This window comes from Carcharhinus amblyrhynchos, chromosome 31, assembly GCF_965287045.1.
Source record: "Carcharhinus amblyrhynchos chromosome 31, sCarAmb.v2.hapA, whole genome shotgun sequence".
In the NCBI taxonomy this organism is placed as follows: Eukaryota; Metazoa; Chordata; class Chondrichthyes; order Carcharhiniformes; family Carcharhinidae; genus Carcharhinus; species Carcharhinus amblyrhynchos.
Window position 1 is genome coordinate 2,517,667 of NC_137354.1, and position 19,221 is coordinate 2,536,887.

Sequence of the window (19,221 nt, forward strand, 5' to 3'; positions counted from 1 at the left end):
ACTGTCTGTGTGGAGTTTGCACATTCTCCCCATGTCTGCATGGGTTTCCTCCAGCTGCTCCAGTTTCCCCTCTCAGTCTGGCAGCCATGCTGGTTAGGTGCATTGGCCATGATAAATTCTCCCTCAGTGTACCCCGAACAGGCGCCGGAGTGTGGCAACTAGGGGATTTTCACATTGCAGTATTAATGTAAGCCTACTTGTGACAATAATAAATAAACTTTAACAAGGAGATAGTCACTTGAGGGGCACAAGTTTCAGATAATAGGTAAAAAAACCAAAGGGAGAGATAAGGGGGAACCTCTTTACAAAATCACTAGTTGTGATCAGGAAACACTGCCTAAAAGGCAGTGGAAGCAGATTCATTAATAACTTTCAAAAGAGAAATTGGTTAAATCCTTGAAGGGGGAAAATTGCAGGGCTGTGGGAGAAAGAGCGGGGCAGAGAGTCTAATTAGATAGCTCTTTTAAAGAGCTAAAACAGGCATTATGGGCTGAATGGCCTCCCTCTGTGCTGTACGATTCGAGAAACCAGAGGGATTTACCTTGTCTGCTCATCCTTCCCCGGATACACAGGTTTCTGTTTTCTTGGATTTAAAGGGGTGATTTATATTGCAGTATCCTCTGTACATGTGTGTGAGAGGAGATTGCTGTGTATTTAACCTTACTCAATGGTGCTATCAACAATTAAATCTCACACTATTATTCACAAAGCAGCCAGTTAGTGTGTGCAGCAGGATACTACTTGAGAAAGTGGAAATAAATTGAATTTCTATTTTTAAACATTGATGTGCTGCTAATTTACACTTGAGACTGTGCAGGATTGAAGCTAAAATCCCAAAATTGGCTCTGGGGATGTTAGGATTAAGGTTGTATGCAATTCCTTCGCTCACCACTTTAATGAGGGGTTAATCACCAATTATTCGGTTGAAGCCTTTTCCAAGATTATCTAAGTGCAGAAGGCTGTGTTTCTGTGATTTCCATGGAGATACAGAGAGGAATCTTCAACATCTCCCTGAAGGTAGCATTATCGAGCAGAAGCAAATTTAGTTTAATTCTTTTTAAGAGTCATAGAGGTTTACAGCATGGAAACAGGCCCTTTGGCCCAACATGTCCATGCTGTCTTTTTTTTAAACGACTAAGCTAATCCCAATTGCCCACATTTGGCCCATATCCCTCTGTACCCATCTTATCCAGTTAACTGTCCAAATGCTTTTTAAAAGATAAAACTGTACCCGCTTCTACTACTACCTCTAGCAGCTAGTTCCAGACATTCACCACCCTCTGGACCCTTTTGTATCTCTCCCCCTCACCTTAAACCTATGCCCTCTAGTTTTAGACTCCCCTCCCTTTGGGAAAAGATATTGACTATCTAGCTGATCTATGCCCCTCATTATTTTATAGACCACTACAATATCATCCCTAAGCCTCCTACGCTCCAGAGAAAAAAGTCCCAGTCTAACCAGTCTCTCCTTATAGCTCAATCCATCAAGTCCCGGTAGCATCCTAGTAAATCTTTTTTGCACTCTTTCGACTTTAATAATAGCCTTTCTATAACAAGGTGACCAGAACTGTACACAATATTCCAAATGTGGTCTTACCAATGTCTTGTACAACTTCAACAAGTCGTCCCAACTCCTGTATTCAATGGTCTGATGATGTTCTTCTTGTACTGTTCTAATCTGGTGAAAAGTGATTTGAAAGGCAAAATGATAAAAGAAATTAGGAACGAACTGCTATAATTTTGAAGACGGTTCAGGAACAGAGAGAGCAGGGAATGCTTACACCAATCTTTAAAGATGGCAAGACAAGTTGAGAATCCTTCTTTAAAAAGGATTTTTGTTTGAGGATTTGATTACAAAAGCAGGGATGTTGTGTTAAACCCTTTATAATTCATTGGTTAGACCATAGCTGGGAGTACTGTACCCAAAATTTATTTTAGAAAATCCAAAGCAATTGTCCAATTTGTACCATTTGAATTTGTGAGGAAAAGATTTCTATTTATATAGCGCCTTTTCAACTCTAAGAAATCACGCAAGATCTTTCACATGACATAGAAGAATGATAAAGTCGTGATAATTTCACTGGATGCAGAATCCAGGATCCCATCTAATACTTTACAAACGTGGGTTCAAATCCCACTGCAGCAGCTGGTGGAATTAAAATTCAATCAATGAGTTTGGAATATAAAACTAATCTCAGTGCTGGTGATCTTGTCAACTGATTGTTATAAAAACCCATCTGATTCACTGATGTTCTTTAGGGGAGGAAATATGTCTTCCTGCCCCGTTCTGGTCCACATGTGACTCCAGAGCCACAGCAATGTGGTTAACCCTTAAATTACGTCTGAAATGGCTGAGTGAGCCACTCACATTGAGGACAACTAGTGATGGGCAATGAGTACTGGCATTGTCAGTAGTCCCCCTATTGGGTAAAATAATTAAAAGATAATAACTGGAAGACAAAACGAGTCATTAGTTCATTGGCTAAAACAGGTGAAATTGAAATGAAGCTTCTTTGTGTACTGAGTGTTGAATATCTGATCTTCTGGGTGGGGGAACGGAGGGCAAAAACCTTTGGCTTGTTAAACAGGTGAGTCGGGGGGGGGTGCAGGAGTTGAATTCAGTGCTTTCCTTGTTTGAGGGGGAGATGGGCTGAATGGCCTCCCTCCACCAAGGGAATGATCAATAATCTGTTTTCATAGAAACCCTACAGTGCAGAAGGCCATCCGGCCTGTCGAGGCTGAGCCGATCACAATCTCACTGTGCCCTATCCCGATAACCCCACGTATTTACCCGAGCGAGTCCCCCGACATTAAGGGGCAATTTAGCCAATCCACCTGTCCCGCACCTCCTTGGACTGTGGGAGGAAACCGGAGCACCCTGAGGAAACCCACACAGACACAGGGAGAGCGTGCAAACTCCACACAGACAGTGACCCAAACCAGGAATTGAACCCGGGTCTCTGGCACGGTAAGGCACTCCCTCAGCACTGACCCTCTGACAGTGCGGCACTCCCTCAGCACTGACCCTCTGACAGTGCGGCACTCCCTCAGCACTGACCCTCTGACAGTGCGGCACTCCCTCAGCACTGACCCTCTGACAGTGCGGCACTCCCTCAGCACTGACCCTCTGACAGTGCGGCACTCCCTCAGCACTGACCCTCTGACAGTGCGGCACTCCCTCAGCACTGACCCTCTGACAGTGCGGCACTCCCTCAGCACTGACCCTCTGACAGTGCGGCACTCCCTCAGCACTGACCCTCTGACAGTGCGGCACTCCCTCAGCACTGACCCTCTGACAGTGCGGCACTCCCTCAGCACTGACCCTCTGACAGTGCGGCACTCCCTCAGCACTGACCCTCTGACAGTGCGGCACTCCCTCAGCACTGACCCTCTGACAGTGCGGCGCTCCCTCAGCACTGACCCTCTGACAGTGCGGCGCTCCCTCAGCACTGACCCTCTGACAGTGCGGCGCTCCCTCAGCACTGACCCTCTGACAGTGCGGCACTCCCTCAGCACTGACCCTCTGACAGTGCGGCACTCCCTCAGCACTGACCCTCTGACAGTGCGGCACTCCCTCAGCACTGACCCTCTGACAGTGCGGCACTCCCTCAGCACTGACCCTCTGACAGTGCGGCACTCCCTCAGCACTGACCCTCTGACAGTGCGGCACTCCCTCAGCACTGACCCTCTGACAGTGCGGCACTCCCTCAGCACTGACCCTCTGACAGTGCGGCACTCCCTCAGCACTGACCCTCTGACAGTGCGGCACTCCCTCAGCACTGACCCTCTGACAGTGCGGCACTCCCTCAGCACTGACCCTCTGACAGTGCAGCGTTCCCTCAGCACTGACCCTCTGACAGTGCGGCACTCCCTCAGCACTGACCCTCTGACAGTGCGGCACTCCCTCAGCACTGACCCTCTGACAGTGCGGCACTCCCTCAGCACTGACCCTCTGACAGTGCGGCACTCCCTCAGCACTGACCCTCTGACAGTGCGGCACTCCCTCAGCACTGACCCTCTGACAGTGCGGCACTCCCTCAGCACTGACCCTCTGACAGTGCGGCACTCCCTCAGCACCGACTCTCTGACAGTGCGGCACTCCCTCAGCACTGACCCTCTGACAGTGCGGCACTCCATCAGCACTGACCCTCTGACAGTGCGGCACTCCATCAGCACTGACCCTCTGACAGTGCGGCACTCCCTCAGCACTGACCCTCTGACAGTGCGGCACTCCCTCAGCACTGACCCTCTGACAGTGCGGCACTCCCTCAGCACTGACCCTCTGACAGTGCGGCACTCCCTCAGCACCGACCCTCTGACAGTGCAGCACTCCATCAGCACTGACCCTCTGACAGTGCGGCACTCCATCAGCACTGACCCTCTGACAGTGCGGCACTCCCTCAGCACTGACCCTCTGACAGTGCGGCACTCCCTCAGCACTGACCCTCTGACAGTGCGGCACTCCCTCAGCACTGACCCTCTGACAGTGCGGCACTCCCTCAGCACCGACCCTCTGACAGTGTGGCACTCCCTCAGCACTGACTCAGCACTGACTCTCTGACAGTGCGGCACTCCCTCAGCACTGACCCTCTGACAGTGCGGCACTCTGTCTCTCCCTAATATTTGGGCTGAAATCCTGGAATGGGGACCTGAACACACAACCGTCTTAAATCTGAATTCAATACTTTGCAAAAATGCTAACTGGAGTACAGGATAATGGGGTAACAGAATGAAAAAATGTCACAAAAATAAACTGCAAGAGTAAAATCCTTTGTGAAGTCGCTCACAGAGTTCCAGCGGATCAGAAGCAAATGGCCTCTGAAATATTTGTGCCGAAATGCCTCTGGCATTTTTTTGCAAATGAATTTACAATGAAATGAAAGGTTATTGTACAAGGAGCCGGATTGCAGACACAGGATGTCTTATGCCAAGGGCTTAATGATGAGAATTCCATCAGCAGAATTTTCTGCCTACTTAAATTTAAACTCAACAAAACCCTTATCCTCCCTGGCCCTTAACCTCATTAAATCAGTAAACTCCTTCTGTGCAAATCAATCTCTTTAGCTTTCATGAAATTCCTCATCCTTGCATTGTTCTCCGTTGGGGCTTGCCTGGGATTATGGAGCATCGTCTAACAGATGGGATGTCCCCTGGCTCCGGACAGCTGCGATGTCAGGGGAAGGCAGTGTTTAATTGGATAGATGGGAACTGGACCCTATCTGGTTCAGATTGATTGTTTAAGATACGTCGGTTACATCCCCAGTAAATCTCTCCTCCCCGCTAGGATTAGCTGTTTCATCGCCCCTCGCTGCTTCCGATGGTAACTGAGTCTCAACAACGGAAAACTGTTTCGCCTTCGACACCACGGTTTCTGCCTTGTGTTGGGTGAACGGAACTAATCTGAAAGGAATTGAGATCTGAACAGTACATGGAAGGCGCAGTTGGACCCCAGCGGTTCACACAGGTAAAGGAAACAATCGCTGTCGATTGTAGAATTTGCAGGTAACCCTGAAACTTCAATTCATTCCACATCCTCCCCTGTGTGAGAATATTACAGGGTGATCTTTCCAAGTTGGTTCTGTTCCTAAGTCTTTGTCAAATGTTGAAGATTCCTTCATCACCAAAATCCTTCTTCTGAAATGAAGCCTCAGTTTTGAGTGGGTGTGTGTGTGTGTGTGTGTGTGTGTGTGTGTGTGTGTGTGTGTGTGTGTGTCCGGGGGGGGGGGGGGGGGGGCGGGGTGCAGAGCGCTGTGCAGGAGTAGGGAGGGGGCTGCGGGGGAGTTGGGGAAGGGGCCATGTGGGGGCTGGGAAGGAGGCTGTATGGGGGTAGGGAAGGGGCTGTGCGGAGGTGGGGAGGGGGCTGAGCAGAGGGTGGGGGTACTGTGCAGGGGTAGGGAGGAGCTGTTCGGGGGCCCGTAAGGGGCAGGGTTGTGGGGGAGGGGATGGAGATGTTGGGAGGGGGTTACAGGGGAGGCTGTGCTGGAGGAGGGGGGGGGGAGGGGGCTGTTCGGGGAGTGTGCAGAGTGATACTGAGTCTGTGTGTTTTGAACAGCTTTCAGGATTTCCTTGCTAGAGAGAGCTCGACCCACCGATTCTGCGCTCTGGTGGTTTTGATGCTTTGTCAGCAAACACTGGGTGAGGAGCTCTCTGCGCTAAAAGCCCAGAAAATTCTTTTTGAAAGATGTTTTCTCCTGAAGAATTTCCCAAAGCTCCTTCCGCTCAGCCTTCAGGAGCAGAGTGACTGCCAGTCACCAGTGATTGCTACTGTGGAGACTGGGGGGGATACACCTTGATTGGTACTGCTGCCTCTCAGCATCAGGGACTGGGTTCGATTCCCGACTTGGGTCACTATTTGCACGTTCTCCTCGTATCTGCATGGGTTTGCTCTGGGCGCTCTGGTTCCCTCCCATTGTCCAAAGATGTGTTAGATTGATTGGCCATGGTAAATTAACCCTTAGTGCCTGGGATGTGTACATTAGAGGGAATAGTGCAGTATGTGGGGTTACAGGCCTGGGTGGAATTGTGGTCGGTGCAGACTTGATGGGCTGAATGGCCTCCTTCTACACTGTAGGGATTGAGAGATTCAGCCCATTCCTCCTCTGTACATACCAGGGTGTAAACATCAAATTAAACTCCTTCCCCCACCCCCATTGTTGTGAATCTCCCTCTCCCATTTCACAGAGGAACATTGGGAGGCCATTCAACCCCTCCAGCCCCTTCCAGCATTTAAAGAGTTCATGGCTGATCTGTATCTTAGCTTCATCTTCCCACCTTGATTCCATATAATCCTTAATCTTTTACTCAAGAGAAATCTATCAATGTTGGATTGGAAATTTCCAATTTTCCTTTCTCCTTGACAGTTTTTTGTGGGAGAGGTTTCCAGATTCCAGCTTTCTTTAGTATCAAAAAGAGCTTCCTGACATTCCCCCTGAATGGTCTGATTCTTATTTTAAGGTAATGTTCCTTAACTCCCTGGCCAAAGGAAATAGTTTCTCTCCGTCAGGCCTCATGAAATCCTGTATCTTAAACTCCTTGGTAAGATTATCCCTTAATCTTCCACATTCAAGGGACTGTAAGCCTCTTTTATTCAACCTTCCCTCATAATTTAACCTTTTTAGCCCTGATATTATTCTGGTGTGTCAGTGCCGCACTTTCTCCAAGGTCATTATCTTCTCCCTGAGGTATGGAGCCCAGAACTGAACAGTTACGTCAGATGGGATCTAAAGTTTAGTGTAGTCTAACATCATTCCTGCCCCTTTGTAATCCAAACCCCTTTGAGATAAGGCTGACATTCTATCGGTCTTTTACATTATATTTTTATACAGACTGCTAACATTTTGTGATTTTTATATCTAGATTCCAAAATCTCTCTTTGCTTCATAGCGTTTAGAAAACTCGCCAATCATTGTTGGGTTTTTAAGATGAATAACTTCTGCATCCTATTAGAATTCCTCTTGTTACCTTTGGCCCTTCAGCAACCGGCAATACTTTGATTCATTGTGAAGCCTTTCACAGACGCGAGGCAGGGAAGAACTTCATATCTCAGCGTTAAAATAACCCTCACAAGTGTACTCGAGGGGAGCTCCCAGCCCCCATCTGTAATCATGTGGGAACCAACACCAGGTATTTCTTCACAAGGTTGACTGCCATCGTAAAGAGGGAACATTCTGACTTTCTGCACCGTCCAGGGAGTTTTCAGATCTGTAACAGAGGAGCAGAATTATGAGAGATTGCACCTTGGCTTTCATGAACAAATGAAGCTGTTTAGAGTGTATTAGCAGAGCTGTTTCTGTTCACGGGACATTGCTGGACAGTTCAGAAAGGCGTGCATTTACATAGCGCTTTTCACAACCATCAGACATTTCCAAGAGCTCACCAGCCAATGGAATATTTCTGAAGCATCATCCCCAATGTTGAAAGCTCTCTCAAACTGCAATGTGATAGCGACATTGATTGTGTAGTTATCGGAGGATAAATAATGGTTCGGGCACTGGGAAGAACTCTGATCTTCTTTGAGATGACGGGTAGAAGATTCTGTGTCCAGCTAGTATGAAAATGGGAGAATTGCAGATATGTTTTTGGGCAAACTTTTATTCCTAATCTTATGTACGTAGAGCTTGAAAAAAATGGGGGAGGCTATTTCTAGCTGCAAGGGGCAGTGGGCGGGGTTGAGCTCGCCAGACAACTTGATCAGGCAGCAGAGGGAGCTATTGTGGATGTGTAAACCTCTGTGGTACATACACATAATAGCAGAGGCCTGACAGAGATAGAGAGTTGTCAGGCCTCTGCTGTTGCAGCCAATCTCAACTCAGCAACCCCCGCTATCAAGGGGGCCCACTGCCAATCGCGAGCCCTACAATGCCCAAAGATATCACAGGCCAATCGTGCCCCACCACCGATCGCGGGTTGGCAATGCGCCACCACCCCCCCAACACTTATCATAGCTCCAGAATGACAACAGGTCTCTCTCCCCCCACTGATCATAGGCAAGGGCACAGCAGCCATCCTCCCTCCCCCACCAATTGGCTTCAGAGTAGCAGAGACCCCCTTCCTCCCTTATCAAGCTGCTCCTGCCCTTCAGGCCCTGCTCCAGCAATGGGGAGTATGGGGTGGCTGCTATATAAATGTAATGAATATGGAATTATCTAGAAGATGTTGCTGTTTGAGACCAATCTACACTTCCTCCTCCAGCTCCTGATGGATACGTCAGCATCACGGATCCTTTATCAGCTTCTCCTTTACCTTATCACCGTGCAATTGTGCCAGGGTGCGGATCCGGTCTCCGTACAGCGACAGAGGTGGGAGGAAGCCACTGGTGGTGAAGCATTGTACAACCACTCACCACTCCTTCCAGAAGGCAGGGAAATAACCATCTTCCTCTTCAAAGACGTGCCACACAGGTAAGAGCAGGGCCAGCTGACACCTCATCATAGAATCCCTACAGTGCAGAAAGAGGCCATTTGGTCATAAGAACATAAGAAATAAGAGCAGGAGTAGGCCATCTAGCCCTTCGAGCCTGCCCCGCCATTCAATAAGATCATGGCTGATCTGTCGTGGCTCAGTTCCACTTTCCTGCCCTCTCCCCATAACCCTTAATCCCCTCTCTTATCAAAAACCCATCAACCCGCTTCTTAAAAATATTTAGCGAGGCAGCCTCCACCACTTCAACGGGCAGAGAATTCCAGAGATTCACCACCCTTTGAGTGAAGAAGTTCCTCCTCAACTCTGTTCTAAACTGTCCCCCCTTTATCTTGAGGCTGTGCCCCCTAGTCCTGCTGTCCTTTCTGAGCAGGAAGAACCTCTCCACCTCTATCCTATCCATCCCCTTCATCATCTTATATGTCTCTATAAGATCCCCCCTCATCCTTCTGAACTCTGCACTGACAACAATCCCACCCAGGCCCTATCTTCATAACCCTACATAATTACCCTGTTACTCCCCCTGCCGCTAAGGGGCAATTTAGCACAGCCAATCCACCTAACCTGCACGCCTCTGAAAACCAGGGCAGCCAGAAACAAGGTTCTGCTTCCCGTCCTGTTCCTCCAGTAAAGGTTTATCTCAGATGCAGTCAAAAGACTGATCAGGGCTGATTAGCAATCTTACCAGATAATTCATTGGAAGCAATGAGGTGGTGTAGAGATGCAATTCTTCCTCCTCTTGTGGACTTCATCAGGTCGATGCCTTTTGTCAATGTCCATCGATCCAATACCGTTCATTCTTTCCCTCCTCACAGTTAGTACCCAAATGATCAACTGTTCCTGAAACATTCCCAAGTTGTCAGCAACATTCCTGTGTTTGATTTTTAGGTGTGGGGATAATTTTCTTGTGACTGGCTGCATTTAGTATATTGAAGTTTGTTTTATGCTTGCTAATCTAGTCCAGCAAACAACCATTCACTAGTGTTCCGCCTTCCCACTTTTTCTCTTTGTGCTTCACTTTGCTGACAAGCCTGTCACGTGGCACTTCATCGAACTCCAGCTGCACTTATCCACCCTTTGGATAGCAAATGTGGTCCCGTTATTTAAGGAGGGTAGCAAGGATAACCTAGCTAATTATAGGTCGGTGAGCTTGAAGTCCGTGGTCGGGAAATTGTTGAAGAATATGAAGAGATAGGATATATGCACATTTAGAACTGAATAATGTCATTAGCAATAGACAGCATGGTTTTGTACGAGGGAGGTCACGCCTCACAAATTTGGTTGAGTTTTTTGAGGAGGTGATAAAAACGATTGACGAGGGAAGCGCCGTGGATGTGGTCTATATGGATTTTGTGGCGTTTGACAAGGTTCCTCATGGCAGGCTGGTGCAAAAGGTTAAATCTCACGGGATAAAGATAAGCTAGCTAGAAGGATGGAGAACTGACTTGGCCATAGAAGACAGAGGGTAGCAGTGGGGGGGGGGGCGGTCTTTTCCAGTTGGAGGTCTGTGACTAGTGGTGTTCCACAGGGCTCTGTACTGGGACCTCTGCTGTTTGTGATATATATATAAATGATTTGAAAGAAGATGTAGCTGGTGTGATCAGTAAGTTTGCGGACGACACAAAGATTGCTGGAGTTGCGGATGGTGATGAACATTCAGAGAATACAGCAGTATATAGGCTGGTAGATTTGGCTGAGAAATGGGGAGAGGGCGGGAAAGTGGAACTGAGCAGCGACAGATCAGCCATGATCTTATTGATTCTTGTGTTTAATCCAGATAAATGCAAAGTGATGCATTTTGGTAGATCTAACGTACGGGGGAGCTATACAATAAATGGCAGAACCATCAGGAGTATAGACACACAGAGGGACCTGGGGGTACAAGCCCACAGATCCTTAAAGGTGGCAGCACAGGTGGAGAGGGTGGTGAAGAAGGCATATGGTATGCTTGCCTTTATTGGTTAGGGTATAGAGTATACAAGTTGGCATAAGATGTTGCAGCTATATAGAACGTTGGTAGGGCCACATTTGGAATACTGCATCCAGTTCTGGTTGCCACACTACCAGAAGGACGTGGAGGCTTTGGAGAGAGTACAGAAAAGGTTTACCAGGATGTTGCCTGGGTATGAAGGGTCTTAGCTATGAGGAGAGATTGGGTAAACTGGGGTTGTTCTCCCTGGAAGGACAGAGTATGAGGGGCAACCTAATAGAAGTGTATAAAATTATGAAGGGCACAGATAGGGTGAACAGTGGGAAGCTTTGTCCCAGGTCGGAGGTGACAAACATAAGGGGTCACAAGTTCAAGGTGAGGGAGGCAAGGTTCAACACAGATATCGGGGGATGTATTTTACACAGAGGGTGATGGGGGCCTGGAATGCACTGCCAAGCAAGATGGTAGAGGCGGACATGCAGGGTTTGTTTAAGACTTATCTGGTTAGTCACATGAACAGACTGGGAATAGAGGGATACAAACGAATGGTCCAGTTGGGCTCACGAGCGGCGCAGGATTGGAGGGCCGAAGGGCCTGTTTCCTGTGCTGGATTGTTCTTTGTTCTCTTTCTTCCCTCATCAAAAATACCCCCAAAGCAAGTTGCTCAATTACGATTTACCCTGAATAAATCCAACTGGTTCTCCATTATTACATCAGCTTAGTCCAATTTTGTCCAGAATTATTGTTCTTAAAGACATCTCCACCCCCACGTTAAACTGACTGACCATCGCAGTCACTTCATCCAAATATGCTTTTTTGAACGAGAGTGGAAGATTTGCACTTTTCCAGTTCTGTGGCACCATCCCCAAGTCAAAGGAGAACAGGAGGATGATGGCAACACCTCTTCAGCTGCTCCTCTCACTGCCTTTGAGAAGTGAGGACCCTTTCCATCCAGCCTAGTGACTTATTTTGGGTGGCAGAGTGTCACAGTGGTTAGCACTGTTGCCTCACAGCGGCAGGGACCTGGGTTCGATTCCTGGCTTGGGTCACTGTCTGTGTGGAGTCTGCACATTCTCCCCGTGTCTGTGTGGGTTTCCTCCGGGAGCTCCGGTTTCCTCCCACAGCCTGAAAGATGTGCTGGTTAGGGTGCATTGACCCAAACAGGTGCCAGAGTGTGGCGACTAGGGGAGTTTCACAGTAACTTTATTGCCGTGTTAATGTAAGCCTTATCTGCGACCAGTAAATAAACTTTAACTTTTATCCACTTCACCTTTTAGTTTGTTTACTGTTACTTTGGGAATGTCTATTTCCAGTAAACAACAGTGACAAAGTATAAATTTATTACCTCCACCGTGCTCTCTGCTCCAATAGGTATCAACTATAGATCCAATCAGCCCCACTGCTCCTTAGTAACAGCCAAAGGGACATCATCTCCTCTCAGTTGCCTCTTTTTGGCCACAATAGTGGATTCACTTGGGAAGCTGCAGAAACAAATATAACTCAAAAATCAAAGAATGTGGGTTAGGTTGATTGGCCGTGATAACTTGCCCCTTAATGTCAGGGGGCTCGGAAGGTAAACGTGTGAGGTTATGGGGGTAGTGGCCTGTGTGGAATTGTCAGTGCAGACTCGATGGGCCGGGTGGCCTCACCCTGCACTCTAGATTCTGTGAAAATCAAATACAAATGTGAAATAAGTGCTAAGTTATGCATACACACACACACACACACAATATAAATGACATCAAGGAATATCGTCAGTAAAAAACACACACATGTGCAAAGGTGCATATGCAAACATGCACAAAGACGCCAGTGCAGACGCACACGCAAACACGTGCAAACGAGACAGTGACAGATGGATGTTCGATTCCTGTGGGCCCCACTCTCTTTTCTATTGTGAGATGTAATTTGTCAGCGACTCATTCTATTGCCTGCTTTCCCTACAGCCGCTACTTTCTGGTGAAGGACAGGCGCCCATTTTCCGTTACAGTGAGCCCTTGTGACGCTGTGTTGGAGTGGCGTCTCTCAGTTCAGGAATGGCTGACACACGGTAAGGATCAGAGTGAGACATGTTGCTGCACACAGTCAGACTGAATCAAGCTCACCACTTCCTCAGGCAGCTTCCCAACATCAGCCAAACACACGGTCCAAAAGCAGCAAAGACAAAAGGTGCAGATGCTCTTCGAAGATAAAGGCAAAATACTGCGGATGCTGGAATCTGAAACAAAAAGGCTGGAAAATCTCAGCAGGTCCGACAGCATCTGTGCAGAGAGAATAGAATCAGAGTTAGCTCTGATGAAGGGTCACCTAGACTTGAAACGTTGGCTCTATTCTCTCTCCACACACGCGCTGTCAGACCTGCTGAGATCTTCCAGCATTCTTCTGTTTTTGTTCTTTGAGGAAACTGAAAAGCTGGGAGAAAAACAGCATCACCAGGTACCAGGGGATTCGAGGGTTAGTTTAGATCGCAAATCAGAGAATGCGGATCTCACGAGGAGTGAAGATAAGATTTTTCTGGTTTACAATCTCAAACAGAAATGGAGCTGGGTTTTCCTGAATTTCACCGAGTATCCAATAGCTGTTTCTGTAACTAACAGTGAATCTGTTACAAGATCCTCACTGTTCGATCCCTTCAGTTTCTCCCCATCCCTTGCCTATGAATTTCACTAACACGTTCCAATCCCTCCTCCAAATCAGACGATAGTTCATCTTTTATTCATTTCATAGAGTGAATTCTACAGTGCAGGAGGCCATTCGGCCCACCGAGTCCACACCAATCACAATCCCTCCCAGGCCCTATCCCCATAACCCCATGCATTTACCCTAGCTAGTTCCCCTGACACTAACAGGCAATTCACCATGGCCAATCCACCTAACCCGCACATCTTTAGACTGTGGGAGAAAACCAGAACACCCAGAGGAAACCCACGCAGACACGGGGAGAAAGTGCAAACTCCACACAGACAGTGAACAAAGTTGGGAATCGAACCTGGGTCCCTGGCACTGTGCCGCAGCAGTGCTAACCACTGTGCCAGCCAACTGTTTTCATTTATTTTCGAGAGCTCTCCCTCCATTTTTCTTTGCTTTGCTTTTGCTCTTCCCTTGTTAAAAAGCCTCCAAACAAACCTCATCCCTCTGACTATGCATTCAAGAAAGAAATTGCATTCATGTAGAACCTTCCCCAGCCTCTGGGTGTCCCAAAGCACTTTCTAGCCAGTTAATTACCCCTGAAAGTGAAGGTGCTATCATGAAGTAGGAGCTTCCATTCCCAGCCTAGTGACATCCTCAGAGTTGCTGCATTAGATTGTTGTTGCTGGATGTCGTTATGGTACAGAGAACCCACTGCACAGGCCCTTTAAATCTCCCATACAATTATTTGCTGTAACTCAGCACTCTCACCTGAGTCAGAAGATTGCTAGTTCAAGTCTCAGTCCAGACTTAAACACTGAAATCGATGTTGACACTCCCACTGTTACAAACGCAGGGAGGGCATGTTGGAATTGTGTGGAGCTTTGTTGGGACTGCAGTTAGCGCACTGTGTGCTGTTCTGGTCGCCACATTATTTGGAAGGAGGTGATTGCCCTGGAGGGGGCACAGAAGAAGTTTGCAGGATGCTGCCTGGGATGAAACATTTAAGTTACAAAGAGAGGTTGGAAAGGCTTGGGTTGTTTTTGTTGGAGCAGAGAATACTGAGGGACGACATAATGATGGGTATGGACAGGGTGGATAGGGAGCTGCTGTTCCCCTTCGTTGAAGGGTCAGTCATGAGGGAACACAGGCTCAAGGTGAGGGGCAGGAGGTTTTCGGGGGGAAATGAGGAAAAGCCTTTTTACCCAAAGGGCGATGACGGTCTGGAATGCACTGCCTGGGAGGGGGATGCCTCACATCCTTTAAAATGTACCTGGATAAACAGATAGCACATCGTAACATTCAGGGTTATGGGCAAAGTGCTGGCAGATGGGATTAGGTGGGAGTTCAGGTGTTTGTGTCAGTGCAGACTCGATGGGCCTCTTCTGCACTGTGTGATTCTATGCTTCTATTCAATGAATGCAGGATGAAGAGATACTGTACTGTCAAAGATGCCATCTTTTAGATGAGTGATTAAATTAAGTCACTTCTGTCCTTTTGTGTCGGTATGAATGGTCCCCTGGCACTATTTGTAAAATAGGGGAGTCTACCCCAGTTTCCTGGCCAATATTTACTCCTTAATTAATACCACAAAGAAAACAGTCAACTTGGTTATTTAGCACACAGACTTTTCTGGGAGTTTACACAGTGGCCGCAGTAATTCCCACATCACACCAGCAGCTAAAAGCAATTTGTTGATTGAGAAATATTTTGGAAAGGGCCTGGATTGGGGAACAGGGGATAACATGCATTTGTTCAAAAACGTTTGAGATACTGATGGACAATCCCCGAATTTCAGGTGCTCACCAATCTTCAGAGAGGACACAGTGGGGCTCAGACACCACCAGAGAACTTTTTACCTACAAGGGAAATGCGGTGAAGAGTTACGTGCAAATTTCATCGCATCCGGCCTTCTACAGGCTACAACTCATGGCAACTGAGAGTGACACTCAGATCAGAGCTTACATGACAATCAATCCACAGAGTAAGCCTCCTGACCCCGAGATACCCTTTGACCCTCGGGTACACATCACTGCTGTGGGGCAGACGACAGTGGCCCTGGCATGGAAAGCCAGTCCCTCAACATTCCGCTACCAGGAACACATTCAATATTGCCTCTTAGTCAATCAGAAACGCAACTATCACAGCTTATGTGGTGCCGAGGCTCAGGTCAAGCGTTCTGAGGGTCTCTGGCCGGAGCTGCCAGTGATATCCATCTACTCCGGTGGACAGGTGGTCCACCTCACTGGAATGGAAGACCTACTGCTGCCACCTTCCAGAGTTTTCCACGGCCCCAAGGAACCAAAGTCGGGCATCACACGGCTCTGTGTCGGGAACAGAAATGCTTACTCCGTGTCGGAATTACAACCCGACAGCCGGTACTATTTTGATGTGTTTGCTGTGAATGTTCTCACCAACACCAGCTCTGCGTACACAGGGACCTTTGCTCAAACATTACAGTGGCCAGATCCCAACATTCTGGATCTGAAGGAAGGAATTATGATCCAGATCTCCATCAGGAAAGGTGGTAAGAAGTTGTTCAGTTTCAGGCCTGACAGATGGCACCAAAAGGTACAATTCACATTTGACGCTTGTGGGGAGGTTTATGTGCAAATCAGGAGAAATGGCAAGCACATCTTGTCAGCAAAAGTAGCAAATCTGAAGCATTTTCAGCTTCCGGGAAAAGCCAGGGCAAGGTATGTCATCGGGATCAAATCCAGAGAGTCCTCGAAGGCTGCTGTGAAAATCCTGGCATCCACACGTCCAAACAAAGCTTTCTTCCCAAGACTTCCAGAGAATCTCAAATTGAAAACCTTCGACAAACTGAGGACCTGCAACTCAGTCACTGTTGCCTGGCTGGGAACACAGGAGCAAAACAAGTATTGTCTGTACAAAAGAGAGGTCAAGGGCCAGCTGGAAAATGAGATGAAGAAACCAAGTCGATGCTTTGGCCCAGAGAGGAGGAGAGTATCTGAGAAGGTGCGTTGCAAGTACTTCCACCACATGAACACTCAGCATGCTGTGACAGTGGAGAAGATCACAGGGCTGAAGGCAGGGACAACATATTTATTCGATGTTTACGTGTTTGGGTACAAAGGACATTCTGCAAAGTATCAAAGCAAGGTTGTGAAAACAAGAAAGACATGCTAACTTGCTCCAAATTCTGGGTAAAGTTCATCCAAAGTCTACGTTGGAAGCCAGGCACTCATGTCTTTGAAGGAGTGAGATGCTTTGGGGAAATTTACATTCCAGACACTGGAATTGACACTGGACAGGTGGAAATACTTTGCGAGGGTCCTGAACACAGTCTCAGGTCAGAGATTTTCAAACAATGATTGATAAATGCCCGGGGACTCTCTGAACTTCATTCTGAAAAACATTCTCAGTTATCCAAAGGAAAACTCAGCAACTGTTGCAGAAAATTTTTACCAGTCGACCTCAACAGGGAAAACAATAATAAAATATAGAATTCCATTGAACCGGATAACCCTTCACCACTCCTCAAACTTTGATGGAGCCTAGTTGGTAGACAAGCTTTAATAATGTACCTGGTGAAGTATAATTTCTGACAGTCTGCCGAATAGTCAGGGGTTCCTGATCACAGATCACAGCAATTCTGTGATTGTGCAAATCAGGCCAGAGGATCTCATTCAGATGTTTAAACCAGCAGCTGGAAACAAGTTCTTGCAGTTGTTATCGGGAGAACACTGCATTCATTCATTAGTCCAGTATTCTAATAGAAGCAATAACACATTTAAGAGAAATAATTTAACTTTGGAATTAAAGCCAGATACCAATGTTGATCTTATATTGAAGATAGGAATCTCTCATTCATTCGTGATCCACACCTTGGCAGCATTGATCATTGTCAAATTACCAAAATTAGATAATAGACCAATGCCATTGCAGTTGTGTGAAAACTGGGTTATTTGTCTGGATTTTCACCACGTAGGGAGTTTGAAATCATGTTCCTCACAGATTGGACTGTTACACACAAAACACTTCCTATCTTTGACTGGTGGGAGATGAAGCTTGATGGAAAATTCCTCAAACATTCAGTTCCAGTACATTTGACATTAAACTCGACCGTCTCATTTGCATCTCATAGTTGTTAACGTCATTCTCAGATATCCAGGTGCCCATCTCCTTTAGATTCCTTTGGTACAGAAGCAGATGGAAGAACTTGTATTTATACAGTACCTTCTCTCAGTTGAGAATACCCCAAGGCACCAACGCCTTTAACAAGGGGAATCGCAACAACATCAAGGTTCCATGTTGAGTTCAGATAGAATTTAATATCACAGAAAGAGGCCATTTGAGCACATGGCCCAACACTGGTGTTTGTACTCGATCCAAATCTTCTCCCAACTTCGCCCCTCGAGTTTCATGTCAAATCCAGAATTCTCTCAGTTCATGAACAGACACCTTCCCTGCTCATCCTCACTAGTTATCACATGTAGCTAAATAATTCACTGCAATGTGATTTACAATGTCAATGGGAACAAATTAAATTTCCGTGTGATTAATAATAGTTGGAGTGTGAATTGTTCTGCAATAATGTTTGTGCAATGTGATAAAACAGCGATTAATTACAATTAATAAATCTGTTCACTCGAGTGCTTCCAAAAACAAAGTCAGTCATTTCAACATCCACTCAAATCCCACCTGGCCCTGGAGCGCTCCACCTGTAACCAGAATCACCCCAGAGCTTTCCGCATTCCCAGCTGAAGTAAAAGAATTGAAAATTATTCTCCTGATTAAAACATATGAATCAAGCCCCTCTTTGACTGATACATTCATTCCAGGTTGTATGACTTCATGCATTCTATAAATGAAACCATGTTATACATTTAATATAGACTGCTTTATATAAAATGCTTTTTAATTAATTAATTGCATAACTTGTGAGCACAGACAGAATAACTTTAATGTCACATCCAAAAGATGCCACCTGTTAAACTGCGGCGCTCCCTCAGCGCTGACCCTCCGACAGCGCGGCGCTCCCTCAGCGCTGACCCTCCGACAGCGCGGCGCTCCCTCAGCGCTGACCCTCCGACAGCGCGGCGCTCCCTCAGCGCTGACCCTCCGACAGCGCGGCGCTCCCTCAGCGCTGACCCTCCGACAGCGCGGCGCTCCCTCAGCGCTGACCCTCCGACAGCGCGGCGCTCCCTCAGCGCTGACCCTCCGACAGCGCGGCGCTCCCTCAGCGCTGACCCTCCGACAGCGCGGCGCTCCCTCAGCGCTGACCCTCCGACAGCGCGGCGCTCCCTCAGTGCTGACCCTCCGACAGCGCGGCACTCCCTCAGCGCGGCGCTCCCTCAGCGCTGACCCTCCGACAGCGCGGCGCTCCCTCAGCGCTGACCCTCCAACAGCGCGGCGCTCCCTCAGCGCTGACCCTCCGACAGCGCGGCGCTCCCTCAGCGCTGAGGTTCAGCCTTTGAAGCATCATTGATGTGATTGCACTGGGGAGGGTGCAGAGGAGATTCACTGGGATGCTTTCTAGGCTGGAGCCTTTCCGCTATGGAGAGAAGCTGGTTAGATTGTGGCTGTTTTCCTTAGAGCAGGGAAGGCTGAGGGGGACTTGATTGAGGTGTACAAAAATAGACAGGATAAATGGGGAGGAATGTTTTCCTTTAGTAGAGGGGTCAATAGCCCAGGGGCATAGGTTTAAGGTGGAGGAGATTTAGAGGGAATTTGAGGAAAACCGTTTTCATGCAGAGTGTGGTGGGAATCTGGAACACACT

General features: G+C 47.6%; 1 protein-coding gene across 1 annotated transcript; it reads left to right on the forward strand.

Annotated features, from left to right (window-relative positions):
• The first annotated feature begins 5,117 nt into the window (after positions 1–5,117).
• LOC145360469 (protein NDNF-like) lies at positions 5,118–18,111 on the forward strand. Its single transcript, XM_080215688.1, has 4 exons — positions 5,118–5,464; positions 8,692–8,900; positions 12,796–12,899; positions 15,276–18,111. The coding sequence occupies exons 1-4, from the start codon at positions 5,429–5,431 to the stop codon at positions 16,625–16,627; spliced, it is 1,701 nt and encodes a 566-aa protein (XP_080071814.1). The 5' UTR covers positions 5,118–5,428; the 3' UTR covers positions 16,628–18,111.
• The last annotated feature ends 1,110 nt before the right edge of the window (positions 18,112–19,221 follow it).

Bases quoted from the DNA above. Each gene is read 5' to 3' on its own strand.
- LOC145360469 (XM_080215688.1), top strand. From the start codon at position 5,429: ATGGAAGGCGCAGTTGGACCCCAGCGGTTCACACAG. The intron at 5,465-8,691 runs GTAAAGGAAACA...TTCCTCCTCCAG, and splicing joins GACCCCAGCGGTTCACACAG to CTCCTGATGGATACGTCAGC. The intron at 12,900-15,275 runs GTAAGGATCAGA...CCCGAATTTCAG, and splicing joins TCAGGAATGGCTGACACACG to GTGCTCACCAATCTTCAGAG.